Below are 14561 nucleotides of genomic sequence, written 5' to 3' on the forward strand. Positions count from 1 at the left end.
GAACATTTTGTTCCGAATGCTTGGAGCAGGTGGTGGGGGTTGTGACGTCACTGCCACACCCCCTCAATGCAAGTCTATAGGTAGGGGCGTGGCAGCCGCTACGCCCCTCCCATAGACTTGCATTAAGGGGGCGTGGTGTGACACCATGAGGGGAGTGACAGGAACTTCACGACCCCTGCCGCCCACAACAAGTGTTCTAAACTAATGTTGGGTACTGTACAGAGATCGCGGGGGGTCTTTGGATAAGAGATAATATGTATAGGGACGGAGTACCCCTTAAACCCTTGATCCATGGCTCCGTCTGTCTGTTATCTTTCTAATTCAGATGGCAAGCGTGGTTCACAGGCAGTGCTCCAGGAGCATGCTGACATCACCGCTGCTGCTTCTTCAAGCCTGTTCGAAGCCAGAGCAGGTGAGGAAGCTGCAGCGGTGACGCTGCCCATGCACCAAGCCTGCTGCCCGGATAAGAAGGATAATGGGCAAACAGGGCCACAGTTCAGGGATAGGCAAGTACCATTATCAGTGTCACCCACACTACCAGCCTGTAACAAATAGGTTAGTGCGGGTGACTCCGATTACATATTCCCTTTAAATCTGCCCTGCCGGGAATTCTGCCCAGTTAAATCTCCCACACCATTAAATGACACTACACATGGGGGGGGGGGGGGGGGGGATTTATCAATTGGTTTTTGTAGGTTTTGGCAGAAAATTTAGAGCAATGTGCAAAAATGAATGACTGTTTTACAGTAGCATATTTGTTTTTGATAAAGTCCCCCCCCCCCCCCAATAATGTTAAAGGAGACCCAGCAGAAGATGTTATAACAAGATCTGGTAAGGTTCATCGTGGCTGAGAAGTAGCATTTCAATCTGAAAGGGGTTATCTTGCCCGACAAATCTGATGCGAAACCACAACTCCCAGCATGCCCGGACAGCCTTTGGCTGTCTGGGAATGATGGAAGTTGTAGATTTGAAATAGCTGGAGGCACCTTGGGAAACACTGCTGTAGACACTGTGGCAGGTTTACTAATCCTGTCTAATAGTGACAGAGTGTGAACTTGGACTATGCAGGTGCGCCAAATTTATCACAGAGGCCTGTGTTGCAGCTTTTATTGCAGATTGTCTTCAGACCTGTGGCTCCATTGGATTAACCCCTACTCCCAGTTTTTACTTAGTAGTCTCCATAGACAGGTCTTTTTATACACTCTTCTGGCAGGTCTCCTTTATTGAACAGTCAGCTATACAGATAATACTTACTTGGCCGCATGGAATAGACTAGCAGGAGGGTCTAGTTAAGGTTTCCAAACATGAAATTGCTGAAACAAATACAAACTGAGTGCGGTACAAATTGAACATGAAGTAATCTCTATGTATCTTCAGAGCCACATTCATACTTTCTGTCATTCCTTTTTTATATCATTGCCCAGGTTCTCCTTGTAACCCCCTAAGCCACCCATGTAAATAGTATTTTTAGAGACCATAGGAGACAGTAAGTCTTTTTAAGAGCCAAAATGACAGTGTCCGCTACCCAATCAGCACCCCCACAACATATATACGGGGATCTGATGGGTTTACATGTCCAAGGGAGATCTGCTCACTGCAGGTCTCACCTTCTCCATGGAGGTACCCTTTTTGGTAAGCACTGCTCTAAACTAATTTAAGAATAAGACAGTATTAGTAAATCTAGGTCATTGTATCTAATAATCATGCTGACTTATGCAGTTAAGCATGTCAGAAGTAAAAGTCAGATCATTTGAGTTTCTATTCTGAAACCAAGCTAGCTAGCAGATACAGTGCATCCATATTCATGCTGACTCTGAATCTTAAAGGGGAACTCTGTTGCTCAGCGTTTGGAACGAACAGTTTCGAACGCTGGAGCCTGATGTCATGAGCTCTGGCTACAGCGTTCGGAACAGTTTGTTCCAAACGCTGAGCAGCAAAGTACCCCTTTAAACCCAGCCAACAGATAGATTGTATCAAATACTCACACTGGTCAGAGTCGGTGTGAATATTACATACAATGTGATACATTAGATACGTGGTGTCTCTTTTGATGACATATCAAAAGTGGTTTGATTTTTAGTGACAGTGTCCACAGCGCTCTTCTGGATTTTGAAACTGTAAAGCCGCTTTCCAAAGGGCATGTTTAGAAGACTTTATTTTACATTAAGTACTATATATAGTTTGTCTAAATGTAGTTAAACTTCTTCATTCTACATATTTATATATATATATATATATCTCACGTGGTAAACAAACAAAAAATGCCTTTCTTATTTGCTGGATACCTCAAAGCATTTTAAACCTTTGCCGCAGAACGCCGTTTATAAACGGCGCTGCGGCACGGCAGGGTTATGAAGTGAGCTCAGGAGCTGAGCTTGCATCATACCCGCACAGATCCATGGCTAATGCCGGACATCGCAGTTCAGGTCAATGTCCGGCATTAACTCTTTAGACGTGGCGATCAAAGTTGATCGTCGCTTCTAAAATGTAAAAAAAATGCTTCCCGACAGGCTCAGTCGGGCCGATTGGGATCACTGCAGTAAAACCGCACTGTCCCGATCAGCTGAGGAGGAGGGTCCCTACCTTCCTTCTCGCCGTCCGATCATCGCTCAATTGCTCCATGCCTGAGATTAAGGCTGGAGCAATGGAGCGTCGATAACACTAATCAATGATATGCTATTGTAGACCTGCACCAGGCTGAGAAGACTGAATCTGCAATAGGCAAGCAGCTTGGTGTGAAGAAATCAACTGTGGGACCAATTATTAGAAAATGGTAGACATACAACACCACTGATAATCTCCCTCGATCTGGGGCTCCACACTAGATCTCACCCCGTGGTGTTAAAATGATCACAAGAACGTTAAGCAAAAATCCCAGAACCACACGAGGGGACCTATTGAATGACCTGCAGAGAGCTGGGACCAAAGTAACAAAGGCTCCAATCAGTAACACAGTAACTACGCTGCCAGGGACTCAAATCATGCAGTGCCAGACTTGTCCGCTGCTTAAGCCCGTACATGTCCGGGCCCGTCTGAAGTTTGCTAGAGAGCATTCGGATGATCCAGAAGAGTATTGGGAGAATGTCATATGGTCAGATGAAACCAAAGTAGAACTTTTTGATAAAAACTCCACTCATCGTGTTTGGAGGAGAAAGAATGCTGAATTGCATCCAAAGAACACAATACCTACTGTGAAGCATGGGGTGGAATCATCAAGCTTTGGGGCTGCTTTTCAGCAAAGGAACCAGGATGACTGATCTATTTAAAGGAAAGAATGAATGGGGCCATGTATGGTGAGATTTTGAGTGAAAACCTCCTTCCATCAGCAAGGGCATTGAAGATGAAACATGGCTGGATCTTTCAGCATGACAATGATCCCAAACACACCACCGGGGCAACAAAGGAGTGCTTTTGTAAGATGCATTTCAAGGTCCTGGAGAGGCCTAGCCAGTCTCCAGATCTCAACCCCATAGAAAACCTTTTGAGGGAGTTGAAAGTCCATGTTGCCTAGCGACAACACCAAAACATCACTGCTCTAGAGGAGATGTGCATGGAGAAATGGGCCAAAATACCAGCAACAGTGTGTGAAAACCTTGCTAAAATGTTTGTTATATACCCTTTGTTGGCAATGACAGGTCAAAGTATTGAGACAAACTTTTGCTATTGACCAAATACTTATTTTCCACAATAATTTGCAAAAAAAAATTTCAAAATCAGACAAAGTGATTTTATGGATTTTTTTCTCATTATTCCTCTCATAGTTGAGGTATACCCATGATGAAAATTATAGGCCTCTCATCTTTTTAAGTGGGAGAACTTGCACAATTGGTGGCTGACTAAATACTTTTTTGCCCCACTGTATATATATATATTTTTTTCTGTGATGTGGTTTACTATGGTTTATGTGAAATGAAACCAACCGTGTCTGAATACGTACATATCGGCATACCTTATCTGCAACTACTTGATGAGAACTTAATTGATTGCAGCTGATGGGAACACCTCACGTCCTGGTAACCATATATAGGATTTTCTGTCGTTATATTACTTGTATGACTAAGGCTAGGCACACTAGCCGAAACGTGTCACTGTTTACTGGAGACCCATGTATCGTGTGATTTTATAATAAAGTGACTATGTTCAATAAGAGACACTGCACTGGGCCTCTTTTTTATAGTGCCCATTTATATTATAGTCTAATTCTGCATGGTTTGGTTTGTAAGACCGAGCAAGTAATACCAAACTAATATTTCTGGAAAGGATACGCTTTGTTGTTCACATAAGCTTCAGCCTCCCTTAAAAAGGCATCTTTGGCCTGGTCATACTGTTTAGCATTCTTAAAAGCAACAGCTGTAAAACAAAGGCAAATACATATACATGTACAATCAAATGAGGAGGTTCAAACTTACTTCTTGGCTTCTGTTCAGATTAGAGCCAGGACAGATATACCAGATCCATTTTAAAGTATCTTGACAAATCTAGACAAACATCATAGATTTCTAACGGGGACTCTGTCGCGGTTCTGGTATTTTTGACCGTAAATACTGTGCGGTAGTTCTAGATATCTGCTTTGCAACAGTCACCTGGAGTTATATGGAAGAGTGTTGTGAACACCCCTAGTCAAAGACAAGTCAAAAGTTTTTATTGGTTAGAGTCTATGTGTTGAAACCCCCCCCTCCCCCAATTGATCTCTAAAAAGAACCAGGAGAAGCGCATGGCTGAGTGCTTCTCTCCTGATCTTGCTGCGTTTTCTGCCTAGCTGTAAGAAATGCCCTCCATAGGCAATGGCTGTGCCTCCTCATGTGACACCAGACAGTAACAATGAGTGAATGGTGAAGAATTCTAAAAGGTATATTGGAAAATTAATTGGTTAAGCATTGTGGGTGGAGTTACACTGGTTTTATCTATCCCTTTAAAGGGCTACTTCATTAGAAAAAAAAAAAAAATTTAAATCAACTGGTGCCAGGAAGTTGAACAGGTTTGTAAATTAATAGAAAAAAGTTGCCCGGACCTTCTAAGTGAGTAAATGATGGTATGGATATTAAATGAGAAATATTAAATGAATGATTGTCTGGATCGTGCTTCAATGATAATAGTATAAACAGTTTAATAAGATAGGATAAATAGACTGTAGTTAGTTACTTCTCACAGGGCCCATTTTTTATTATTTTATTGTATATGTTCTTCTCACAATGGCCCTGTGAGAAGTAACTAACTACAGTCTATTTATCCTATCTTATTAAACTGTTTATACTATTATCATTGAAGCACGATCCAGACAATCATTCATTTAATATTTCTCATTTAATATCCATACCATCATTTACTCACTTAGAAGGTCCGGGCAACTTTTTTCTATTGGCTTGTCTTTTTGTGCAATTAGGGTATAATTGCATGCCCCAGTTTGACCTCAGTGTGTATTGTGATTGTGAGCTGCACATACACCCCCTTTTTTCTTTTTAGGTTTGTAAATTACTTCTACTTAAAAAACTTTATCCTTCCAGTAATTAGCAGCTGTTATTTGCTCCACAGGAAGTTCTTTTCTTTTTGGATTTTCTTTCTATCTGATTACAGTGCTCTCTGCTGACACCTCTCTGTCTGTCTCTGGAACTGTCCAGAGCAGGAGCAAATCCCCATAGCAAACCTATCCTACGCTGGACAGTTCTCGACATGGACAGAGGTGTCAGCAGAGAGCACTGTGGTCAGACAGAAAAGAAATTAAAAAAAGAATAGAACTTCCTGTGGAGCTTACAGCAGCTGATAAGTACTGGAAGGATTAAGATTTTTAAATAGAAGTAATTTACAAATATGTTTAATTTTCTGACACCAGTTGATTTAAACCAGCGCAGTACCCCTTTAAGGCTGTATTTATATGTGCCTTTTTATTAAAGGAGTAGTCCAGTGGTGACTCAGTGGTGAACAACTTATCCCCTATCTTAAGGATAGGGGATAAGTTGCAGATCGCGGGGGGTCCAACCGCTGGGGCCCCCTGCGATCTCCTGTACGGAGCCCCGACAGCCCGCGGGAAGGGGGCGTGTAGACCATCGCACGAAGCGGCGGCTGACACGCCCCCTCAATACAACTCTATGGCAGAGCCGAAGCGCTGCCTTCGGCAATCTCCGGCTCTGCCATTGAGATGTATTGAGGGGGCGTGTCGGCCGCCGCTTCGTGCGGGGGTCGACACCCGCTATCTGGCCGGAGAGCCGGGGCCCCGTACAGAGAGATCGCAGGGGGCCCCAGCGGTCGGACCCCCAGCGATCTCAAACTTATCCCCTATCCTTAGAATAGGGGATATGTTTTTCACCACTGGACTACCCCTTTAAGCTTTATTTTACCTTCATTTGTAAAAATAAGCATCAGATAAACAATAATATCTGATACAATGTATCCAGTCTGTCACAGACACCTTATAGTAAACTTTTAGGAGGTCTGTGCTGCTGAATTCACAGATTTGTCCATCTAATGAAGTAGAACAATCCCTCAGCAGGGCTATGTTAGTTTTCGTTCACTGACAGCAATTCATGAAAACGAATTGAGATGCAAAGAATATCAAAATGTTGCACTACATTTTTGGGAAAATATTTAGTACAATAAAGTTTAGATCACACCAGGTCTCAGTCCTGAGATCCGATGCGATCGCGAATTACAGCATGTTGAAGTGTGTACCAGTATGCGCTTCACTCCCCTGCTGTCACTCAAACTCAACCCTTTCACTGCATAAGTCTTTACAGATTCACAAGGTATACTTCATGAGACCCTATCGACATGTCCTAAAATGACAGTAACGCTTTAACATAATTCCCACACAGTTCTGCTCAGTTCCTTTGTGACCCAGCATACACCTTATAACGAGCGCTGTCCATGTCTACAGAGGTTGCTGCGGTCACTTCTGCACGTACCTGCCTTTGAATATTCAGAAGCTGCACTGTCATAGTCCGGTTTCCACTTTAAAAAGCCGGTTTTCAAACTACAAAGCAATGCAAAATATATTAACAAAAACAAAGATAAAATAGAGAGAAAGCCTTAAAATAACTATTAATAATCTAAAAAATAATAATCGCAATGTTTCCAAAACTGCAATATAACATCAATGTTAAAGGAAAACGGTCACCTGTTCACCCACACTAAACCCAATACACCGAGTTATAGTGCGGGTGAACAGGAGACCGATGCGGGGTCTCTGACTGATATACGTAACTTCAGTCTGGCGCCCGATCCCTCTGAAGATCCTCTTCTGTCTTCTCTGAATTGCGCGCTGGAGACGGACCGCCAGCTGGATTTGAATATTCATGGTTGCTGGTCACGTGAGCGCCAAGTAGGCCCAAGCGCTCACGTGACCATGAATATTCAAATCCAGCCAGCAGGCCTGCTTCCAGTGCGCAATTCAGAGAAGACAAGAGGATATTCAGAGGGATCGGGCACCGATGTAATGAAAAAAATTCTGTGATTTGTAATAGAATGTGAGAGATGATTCAACACTTTTCAGTGCTGGACTAAGACAGCCCCATTGGCTGACATGTGCCCCCAACCATTGGTTGGGGGTGTGCGTGTCACGTGACCACAAATATTGTGTGTCTAACACCGTTCACTTCAGTGTGAGTTCGGCTACCACAGTAGGAAGATTTCTCCTGCTGACATAACACAAGCGCAGGGGCTGTCAGGATCACGAGTGGGACACAATTTTCTCAGAATCTTTCATTACGCCGGACTGCAGGTATGTATATAAGTCAATAGACCCCGCATCAGTCTCCTGTTCACCCACACTATAACCCTGGTGTATTGGGCTTAGTGTGGGTGAATGGGTGACGTCAGAAAAAAAAAAAAAACTTACTATGACCTAGGCCACTTTCAGATGTCAATTTGCAATTATGAAGGTATAGACTGCAATATAATAGAAAAAAATTATAATCCTCCTATTTCATGTCCGATCTCCCTAGGTCTACCCCCCCCCCCCACATATAACATCATTTAATCCTTTTCAAGTCTATAAAACATGTAAATTAAACAAACATAAATGCAGTGTGAACCCAACCCTACATGCTGATTGTGCTGTGGATTCACACCTGCTACATTAAAAGGGGTTATCAAGCCTACCATCCATCTATAATACACACATCAATCTATAATACATACATCTATCATACATACACACACACATCTATCATACACACACACATCCCCAACCTCTCAAGCTCCTGGAGATCAGCACCGCAGCCTGCCACTCACCAGGTGCCGGGGATGCAGCGAGGCAGAGGAGATTATACGGCTGGTGACTGTAGGGGATGGAGAGGAGCGGAGGCTGCTGCTTTTTCTTCAGGTGCTGGGGATGTAGCGGTGGTCGCAGGCAGGGAATAATCAGGTGCTCTTAAGGTGGCAGCGTCCCAGACCAATATAACTGGCTAACAGCTAAAAGCCTGAGCTTTTTTATTTATTTATTTTTGAAAGGGCCCAGCATTAAAATAAAAGTGTTCTGGCAGGCCTCCCCTTCAGACCTGCAGCTGTAGTATTACACAAATCTATCATACATGCATACATACAGACACCTCTATCATACATACATACAGACACCTCTATCATACATGCATACAGACACATCTATCATACATACAGACACATCTATTATACATGCATACAGACACCTCTATCATACATGCATATAGACACATCTATCATTCATGAATACATACAGACACCTCTATCATACATGAATACATACAGACACATCTTTCATACATGCATACATACAGACACATCTATCATACATGCACACATACAGACACATCTATCATACATACAGACACCTCTATCATACATGCATACATACAGACACATCTATCATACATACAGACACCTCTATCATACATGAATACATACAGACACCTTTATCATACATGAATACATACAGACACCTCTATCATACATGCATACATACAGACATCTATCATACATACAGACACCTCTATCATACATGAATACATACAGACACCTCTATCATACATACAGACACCTCTATCATACATACAGACACCTCTATCATACATGAATACATACAGACACATCTATCATACATACAGACACCTCTATCATACATGAATACATACAGACACATCTATCATACATAGACACCTCTATCATACATGAATACATACAGACACATCTATCATACATACAGACACCTCTATCATACATGAATACATACAGACACCTCTATCATACATGAATACATACAGACACCTCTATCATACATGCATACATACAGACACATCTATCATACATACAGACACCTCTATCATACATGAATACATACAGACACATCTATCATACATACAGACACCTCTATCATACATACAGACACCTCTATCATACATGAATACATACAGACACATCTATCATACATAGACACCTCTATCATACATGAATACATACAGACACATCTATCATACATACAGACACCTCTATCATACATGAATACATACAGACACCTCTATCATACATGAATACATACAGACACCTCTATCATACATGCATACATACAGACACATCTATCATACATACAGACACCTCTATCATACATGAATACATACAGACACATCTATCATACATACAGACACCTCTATCATACATACAGACACCTCTATCATACATGAATACATACAGACACATCTATCATTCATACAGACACCTCTATCATACATGAATACATACAGACACATCTATCATACATACAGACACCTCTATCATACATGAATACATACAGACACATCTATCATACATACAGACACCTCTATCATACATGAATACATACAGACACCTCTATCATCCATGAATACATACATACACATCTATCATACATGAATACATACAGACACATCTATTATACATGCATACATACATACAGACATGGTGCAGGTAACCACAGAGGATCTGTGAGGCGCCTGGATGCTGCTTCCATTTGCTGTGTAATGTGGCAGGGTTAAGTGCAGAGACGTGCTTGGAGCAGACGTGCGTGCCTGCGCGCGGCACGTCATATTCCAGTAGTCCCTGCAACTATCAATGGGGCATCATAGAGGCCGGGCGGCCGCAGCCTTCGGCCCAATGGCCAGTCTGCCCCTGCTGCGCTTATTTTCTAAAGGACGCGGTCAGGTGTGAAGGAGCTTGCTGGCAGCTACGCCCACCCCAGGGCCAGGCCCTTGCAGTGCCCGACCTGCCTGCATTTAGTGTAGTGGCAGGGGGGGGGCCTGGCTATGGGGCGCGGTCACCATGGTGACCTTTGCGACCTCTATAGCTACCCCACTGGCTAGTGACTATGCTCAGGTTATTTTTCCAGCATATCCAAGTTTAGCCTTGGATACATGCTTATCTACGGCAGTGTTCCCCAACCAGGGTGCTTACAGCTGTTGCAAAACTACAACTCCCAGCATGCCCTGGAGAGCCGAAGGCTGTCTGGGCATGCTGAGAGTTGTAGTTTTGCAACAGCTGGAGGCACCCTGGTTAGGAAACACTGATCTACGGATACACTCGGAAAGTGACCCAAGCGTAGTGAGTAGCTGAGCGCATACAGGCCACTGAAATCAATGGGGCCGGTCTGTGCACAGATATGTCGGTATGGTATTTTGCCAAGGTATCCATGTCTCGCAAGGCACGCGGCTGGTGTGCACACTCTAAGGGTGCGTTCACAATGAGTAATTCAAGAGGAATTTACTCGAGTAATTCCTCTTGAATTCTCCGCTTAGAATTAATTAACATCTGTTTTGCCATTGACTTCAATGTATTTTACTCTGCACTGTTCACACTGCGTAAATTCCGAACGCAAAATCCCGTTCCGCTAGAAGAAAGAACATGTTCATTCTTCTTGCGGATTGCGCGATTAGAAGTCCATTGAAGTCAATAGTAAAAACATTTTCGCTGGAAATCGTTTTTTGCGCAGAAAAAAAAAATTGATGAAAAGGGAAATTCTAATTGGTGGTTGTAGTCCAGCCAAAAATAAAAAATAAAAGGATTCCTCAGTGTGAACGCGCAGTTTTTGTTTTAAGAAAACCGATGCAACAGCTCTCCCTGAAGTCATCACCCAGCTCTTCTAGACTCCTGAAAAGGCAAATCTCCATGATTATACACTATCATTGTGTACAGGGGCATCGTTGCTACTGATCAGCAAATTACAGCTAAATGTTCAGACCCCCGTGGATATGGGATAAGTTGATTTACGCTGCAGAACTCCTTTACATGTCACAAAATTCTAAAAAATTTGAATTATTTTGAGTGACCACCACTACAGTGATTAGAAGGGTTAAGGCGGTGGTCTGCAAATTGTGGACCTCCAGATGTTGCAAATCTTCAATTCCCAGCATGCCCGGACAACCATTGGCTTTTCGGGCATACTCAGAGTTGTAGTTTTGCAACATCTGGAAGGTCACAGTTTGCAGACCACAGTGGTCTCAAAGTGTGGCCCTCCAGATGTTGCAAAACTTCAACTCCCAGCATGCCCGGACAGCCGTCGGCTGTCCGGGCATGCTGGGAATTGAAGTTTTGCAACATCTGGAGGGCAACACTTTGAGATTATTGGGGTAAGGCTGCATGCACACCACGTTTTTGCTATACAGTTCCCGTATACGGTTTCAAGTTAAAAATGGTACGGAACTGTACAGGAAACTGTATGCATTGACTTAACATTGTAAACTGTATGTCAAACGCATCATCCGGTTTAGTCCGTTTTGCATCCCATATGGTTTTGTCCAGTTTTTTTTTACCCGTACCCAAAACCGTAGTCTACCACTTTTTTGGTCCGGGTGAAAAACTGTATTAAACTGTATACTTTTTTTTTTTTAAATATGGGAGTCAATGGGAACCGCACAGAAATGTATGTGTATACGGTTCCATCTGGTTTTCACCATACGGTTTTTGACTTTGCACAGATGTTTTTCTTGGAATTTCAATCAAACAAGTGAAACTTTATTCAAAATGGAGTGAAAAGTTAAAAATGTATACTTTTTTTTCTTAAAAAAACAGATGCAACCGGACATCATTTTTCAAACCGTATATGGTTTAAAATTTGTACACACTTTTTGATACAGTTTAGGATGCATTCACACTGTTTTTACATTACGGGTGCTGGATCCGGCTGGGGGAGGAGATAACCGGTCTCTCCCTTACGCCAGCCGGACCAACACTGAACTCCATTTACTTTAATGAGCCGACCGGAGTCAAACGGTGACTCAGGTCGGCTCATTTTTTACCTGTATCAGGTTTTGTGACTACGGTGTATACTACAGTTTTATGTCCGGTCAGGAAACCACATACGGGTCAAAAATGAGCCGACCGGAGTCACCGTTTGACTCCGGTCAGCTTATTAAAAGTAAATGGAGTTCAGCGCTGGTCCGGCTGGGGTAAGGGAGAGCCCACTTTCCCCTAGCCCAGCCGGATCCGACACCCGTAATGTAAAAGCGAAGTGTGAATGCAGCCTTAGTCAGGTTTTGAGGAATCCGTTTTTCATCAAAAACCTGATACGGGAACCGTATTGCAAAAACTCGGTGTGAACCCAGCCTAACACAAAGAGCTTGGGTACAGTCAGATACCGTCCTAGGACATCTCAGGGAGCCATAGGTAATAGCTTGGGTACAGTCAGATACCGTCCTAGGACATCTCAGCGAGCCATAGGTAATAGCTTGGGTACAGTCAGATACCGTCCTAGGACATCTCAGCGAGCCATAGGTAATAGCTTGGGTACAGTCAGATACCGTCCTAGGACATCTCAGGGAGCCATAGGTAATAGCTTGGGTACAGTCAGATACCGTCCTAGGACATCTCAGCGAGCCATAGGTAATAGCTTGGGTACAGTCAGATACCGTCCTAGGACATCTCAGGGAGCCATAGGTAATAGCTTGGGTACAGTCAGATACCGTCCTAGGACATCTCAGGGAGCCATAGGTAATAGCTTGGGTACAGTCAGATACCATACTAGGACATCTCAGCGAGCCATAGGTAATAGCTTGGGTACAGTCAGATACCGTCCTAGGACATCTTAGGGAGCCATAGGTAATAGCTTGGGTACAGTCAGATACCGTCCTAGGACATCTCAGGGAGCCATAGGTAATAGCTTGGGTACAGTCAGATACCGTCCTAGGACATCTCAGGGAGCCATAGGTAATAGCTTGGGTACAGTCAGATACCATACTAGGACATCTCAGGGAGCCATAGGTAATAGCTTGGGTACAGTCAGATACCGTCCTAGGACATCTCAGGGAGCCATAGGTAATAGCTTGGGTACAGTCAGATACCGTCCTAGGACATCTCAGGGAGCCATAGGTAATAGCTTGGGTACAGTCAGATACCGTCCTAGGACATCTCAGGGAGCCATAGGTAATAGCTTGGGTACAGTCAGATACCGTCCTAGGACATCTCAGGGAGCCATAGGTAATAGCTTGGGTACAGTCAGATACCATACTAGGACATCTCAGGGAGCCATAGGTAATAGCTTGGGTACAGTCAGATACCGTCCTAGGACATCTCAGCGAGCCATAGGTAATAGCTTGGGTACAGTCAGATACCGTCCTAGGACATCTCAGGGAGCCATAGGTAATAGCTTGGGTACAGTCAGATACAGTCCTAGGACATCTCAGGGAGCCATAGGTAATAGCTTGGGTACAGTCAGATACCGTCCTAGGACATCTCAGGGAGCCATAGGTAATAGCTTGGGTACAGTCAGATACCGTCCTAGGACATCTCAGGGAGCCATAGGTAATGGGGCTCTTTCAAGTCAGACTGCATGGAATCTGATGGCCATATCGACTGTGCTGGACACCAACCATTGCATTACTAGAGGGATATACAGTTCAGGAGCCCAGGAAAGCTGGATGACCATACATACAATGAGTGAAGTGCTGGGATAATGGATCCTGGATGTAATTATATATATATATATATATATATATATATATATATATATTGTACAGTATATATATATAAATATATATATATATATATGTATATATATCAGGGACAGAAGCTTCCATGGTCCTCAGGATGACTGCACCACACTGAAGCCATGACGCCCCTCTCAGACTGGTAATGATGGCAGCGTGTACCCTATGGCAGGGACAGATAATGCAGCCGGCTGGTGTATCCTCCATACTGCTAGCGCCCTGTACACACACCGCTCCTCTTACCATTTCTCTGCTTTAGCCAGATGCTCTAAACCTTCATTGATCTTCTGAGCCGCCATGACAGCTCCGGCAATAATATCATACGTCACCAGGAGGCGGGGCTAGCCCGGAGACGGAAGCCAGAAGCTAGATACAGTAGTGGAGTACAGGACCTGTGATGAGGTCATGGTCATGTGATCGCTCACATGGGGGAGGAGCTAAGCTCTAGGCTTTGCTGTTGGAGGAGGATGACGTTTGTGTAAGCTGATGTGTGATTGCTCTTATGTAGTATGAGCCATAGATGTGTGTGTGTCTGTGTATTGAGCGGAGCTGTGTGTGCGCGTTTGTGTATTGAGCAGAGCTGAGTGTGTGTCTGTGTATTGAGCGGAGCTGTGTGCGCGTCTGTGTATTGAGCGGAGCTGT

At 43.6% G+C, this 14561-nt stretch overlaps 1 protein-coding gene across 1 annotated transcript in view; it reads right to left on the reverse strand.

Annotated features, from left to right (window-relative positions):
- Window positions 1–14318, reverse strand: part of NAPG (NSF attachment protein gamma) — a 30167-nt gene extending 15849 nt beyond the window's left edge. The window contains exons 1-4 of the mRNA XM_056521560.1: window positions 14163–14318; window positions 6900–6967; window positions 4266–4350; window positions 1255–1272 (exon numbers count right to left, since the gene is read on the reverse strand). Of these exons, the coding sequence (XP_056377535.1) occupies window positions 1255–1272; window positions 4266–4350; window positions 6900–6967; window positions 14163–14218 (227 nt within the window). The 5' untranslated portion in view covers window positions 14219–14318. The remainder of the gene's footprint in view (window positions 1–1254; window positions 1273–4265; window positions 4351–6899; window positions 6968–14162) is intronic.
- Between the last annotated feature and the right edge of the window lie 243 nt (window positions 14319–14561).

Source organism: Hyla sarda, chromosome 5 (genome assembly GCF_029499605.1).
Source record: "Hyla sarda isolate aHylSar1 chromosome 5, aHylSar1.hap1, whole genome shotgun sequence".
NCBI lineage: Eukaryota > Metazoa > Chordata > Amphibia > Anura > Hylidae > Hyla > Hyla sarda.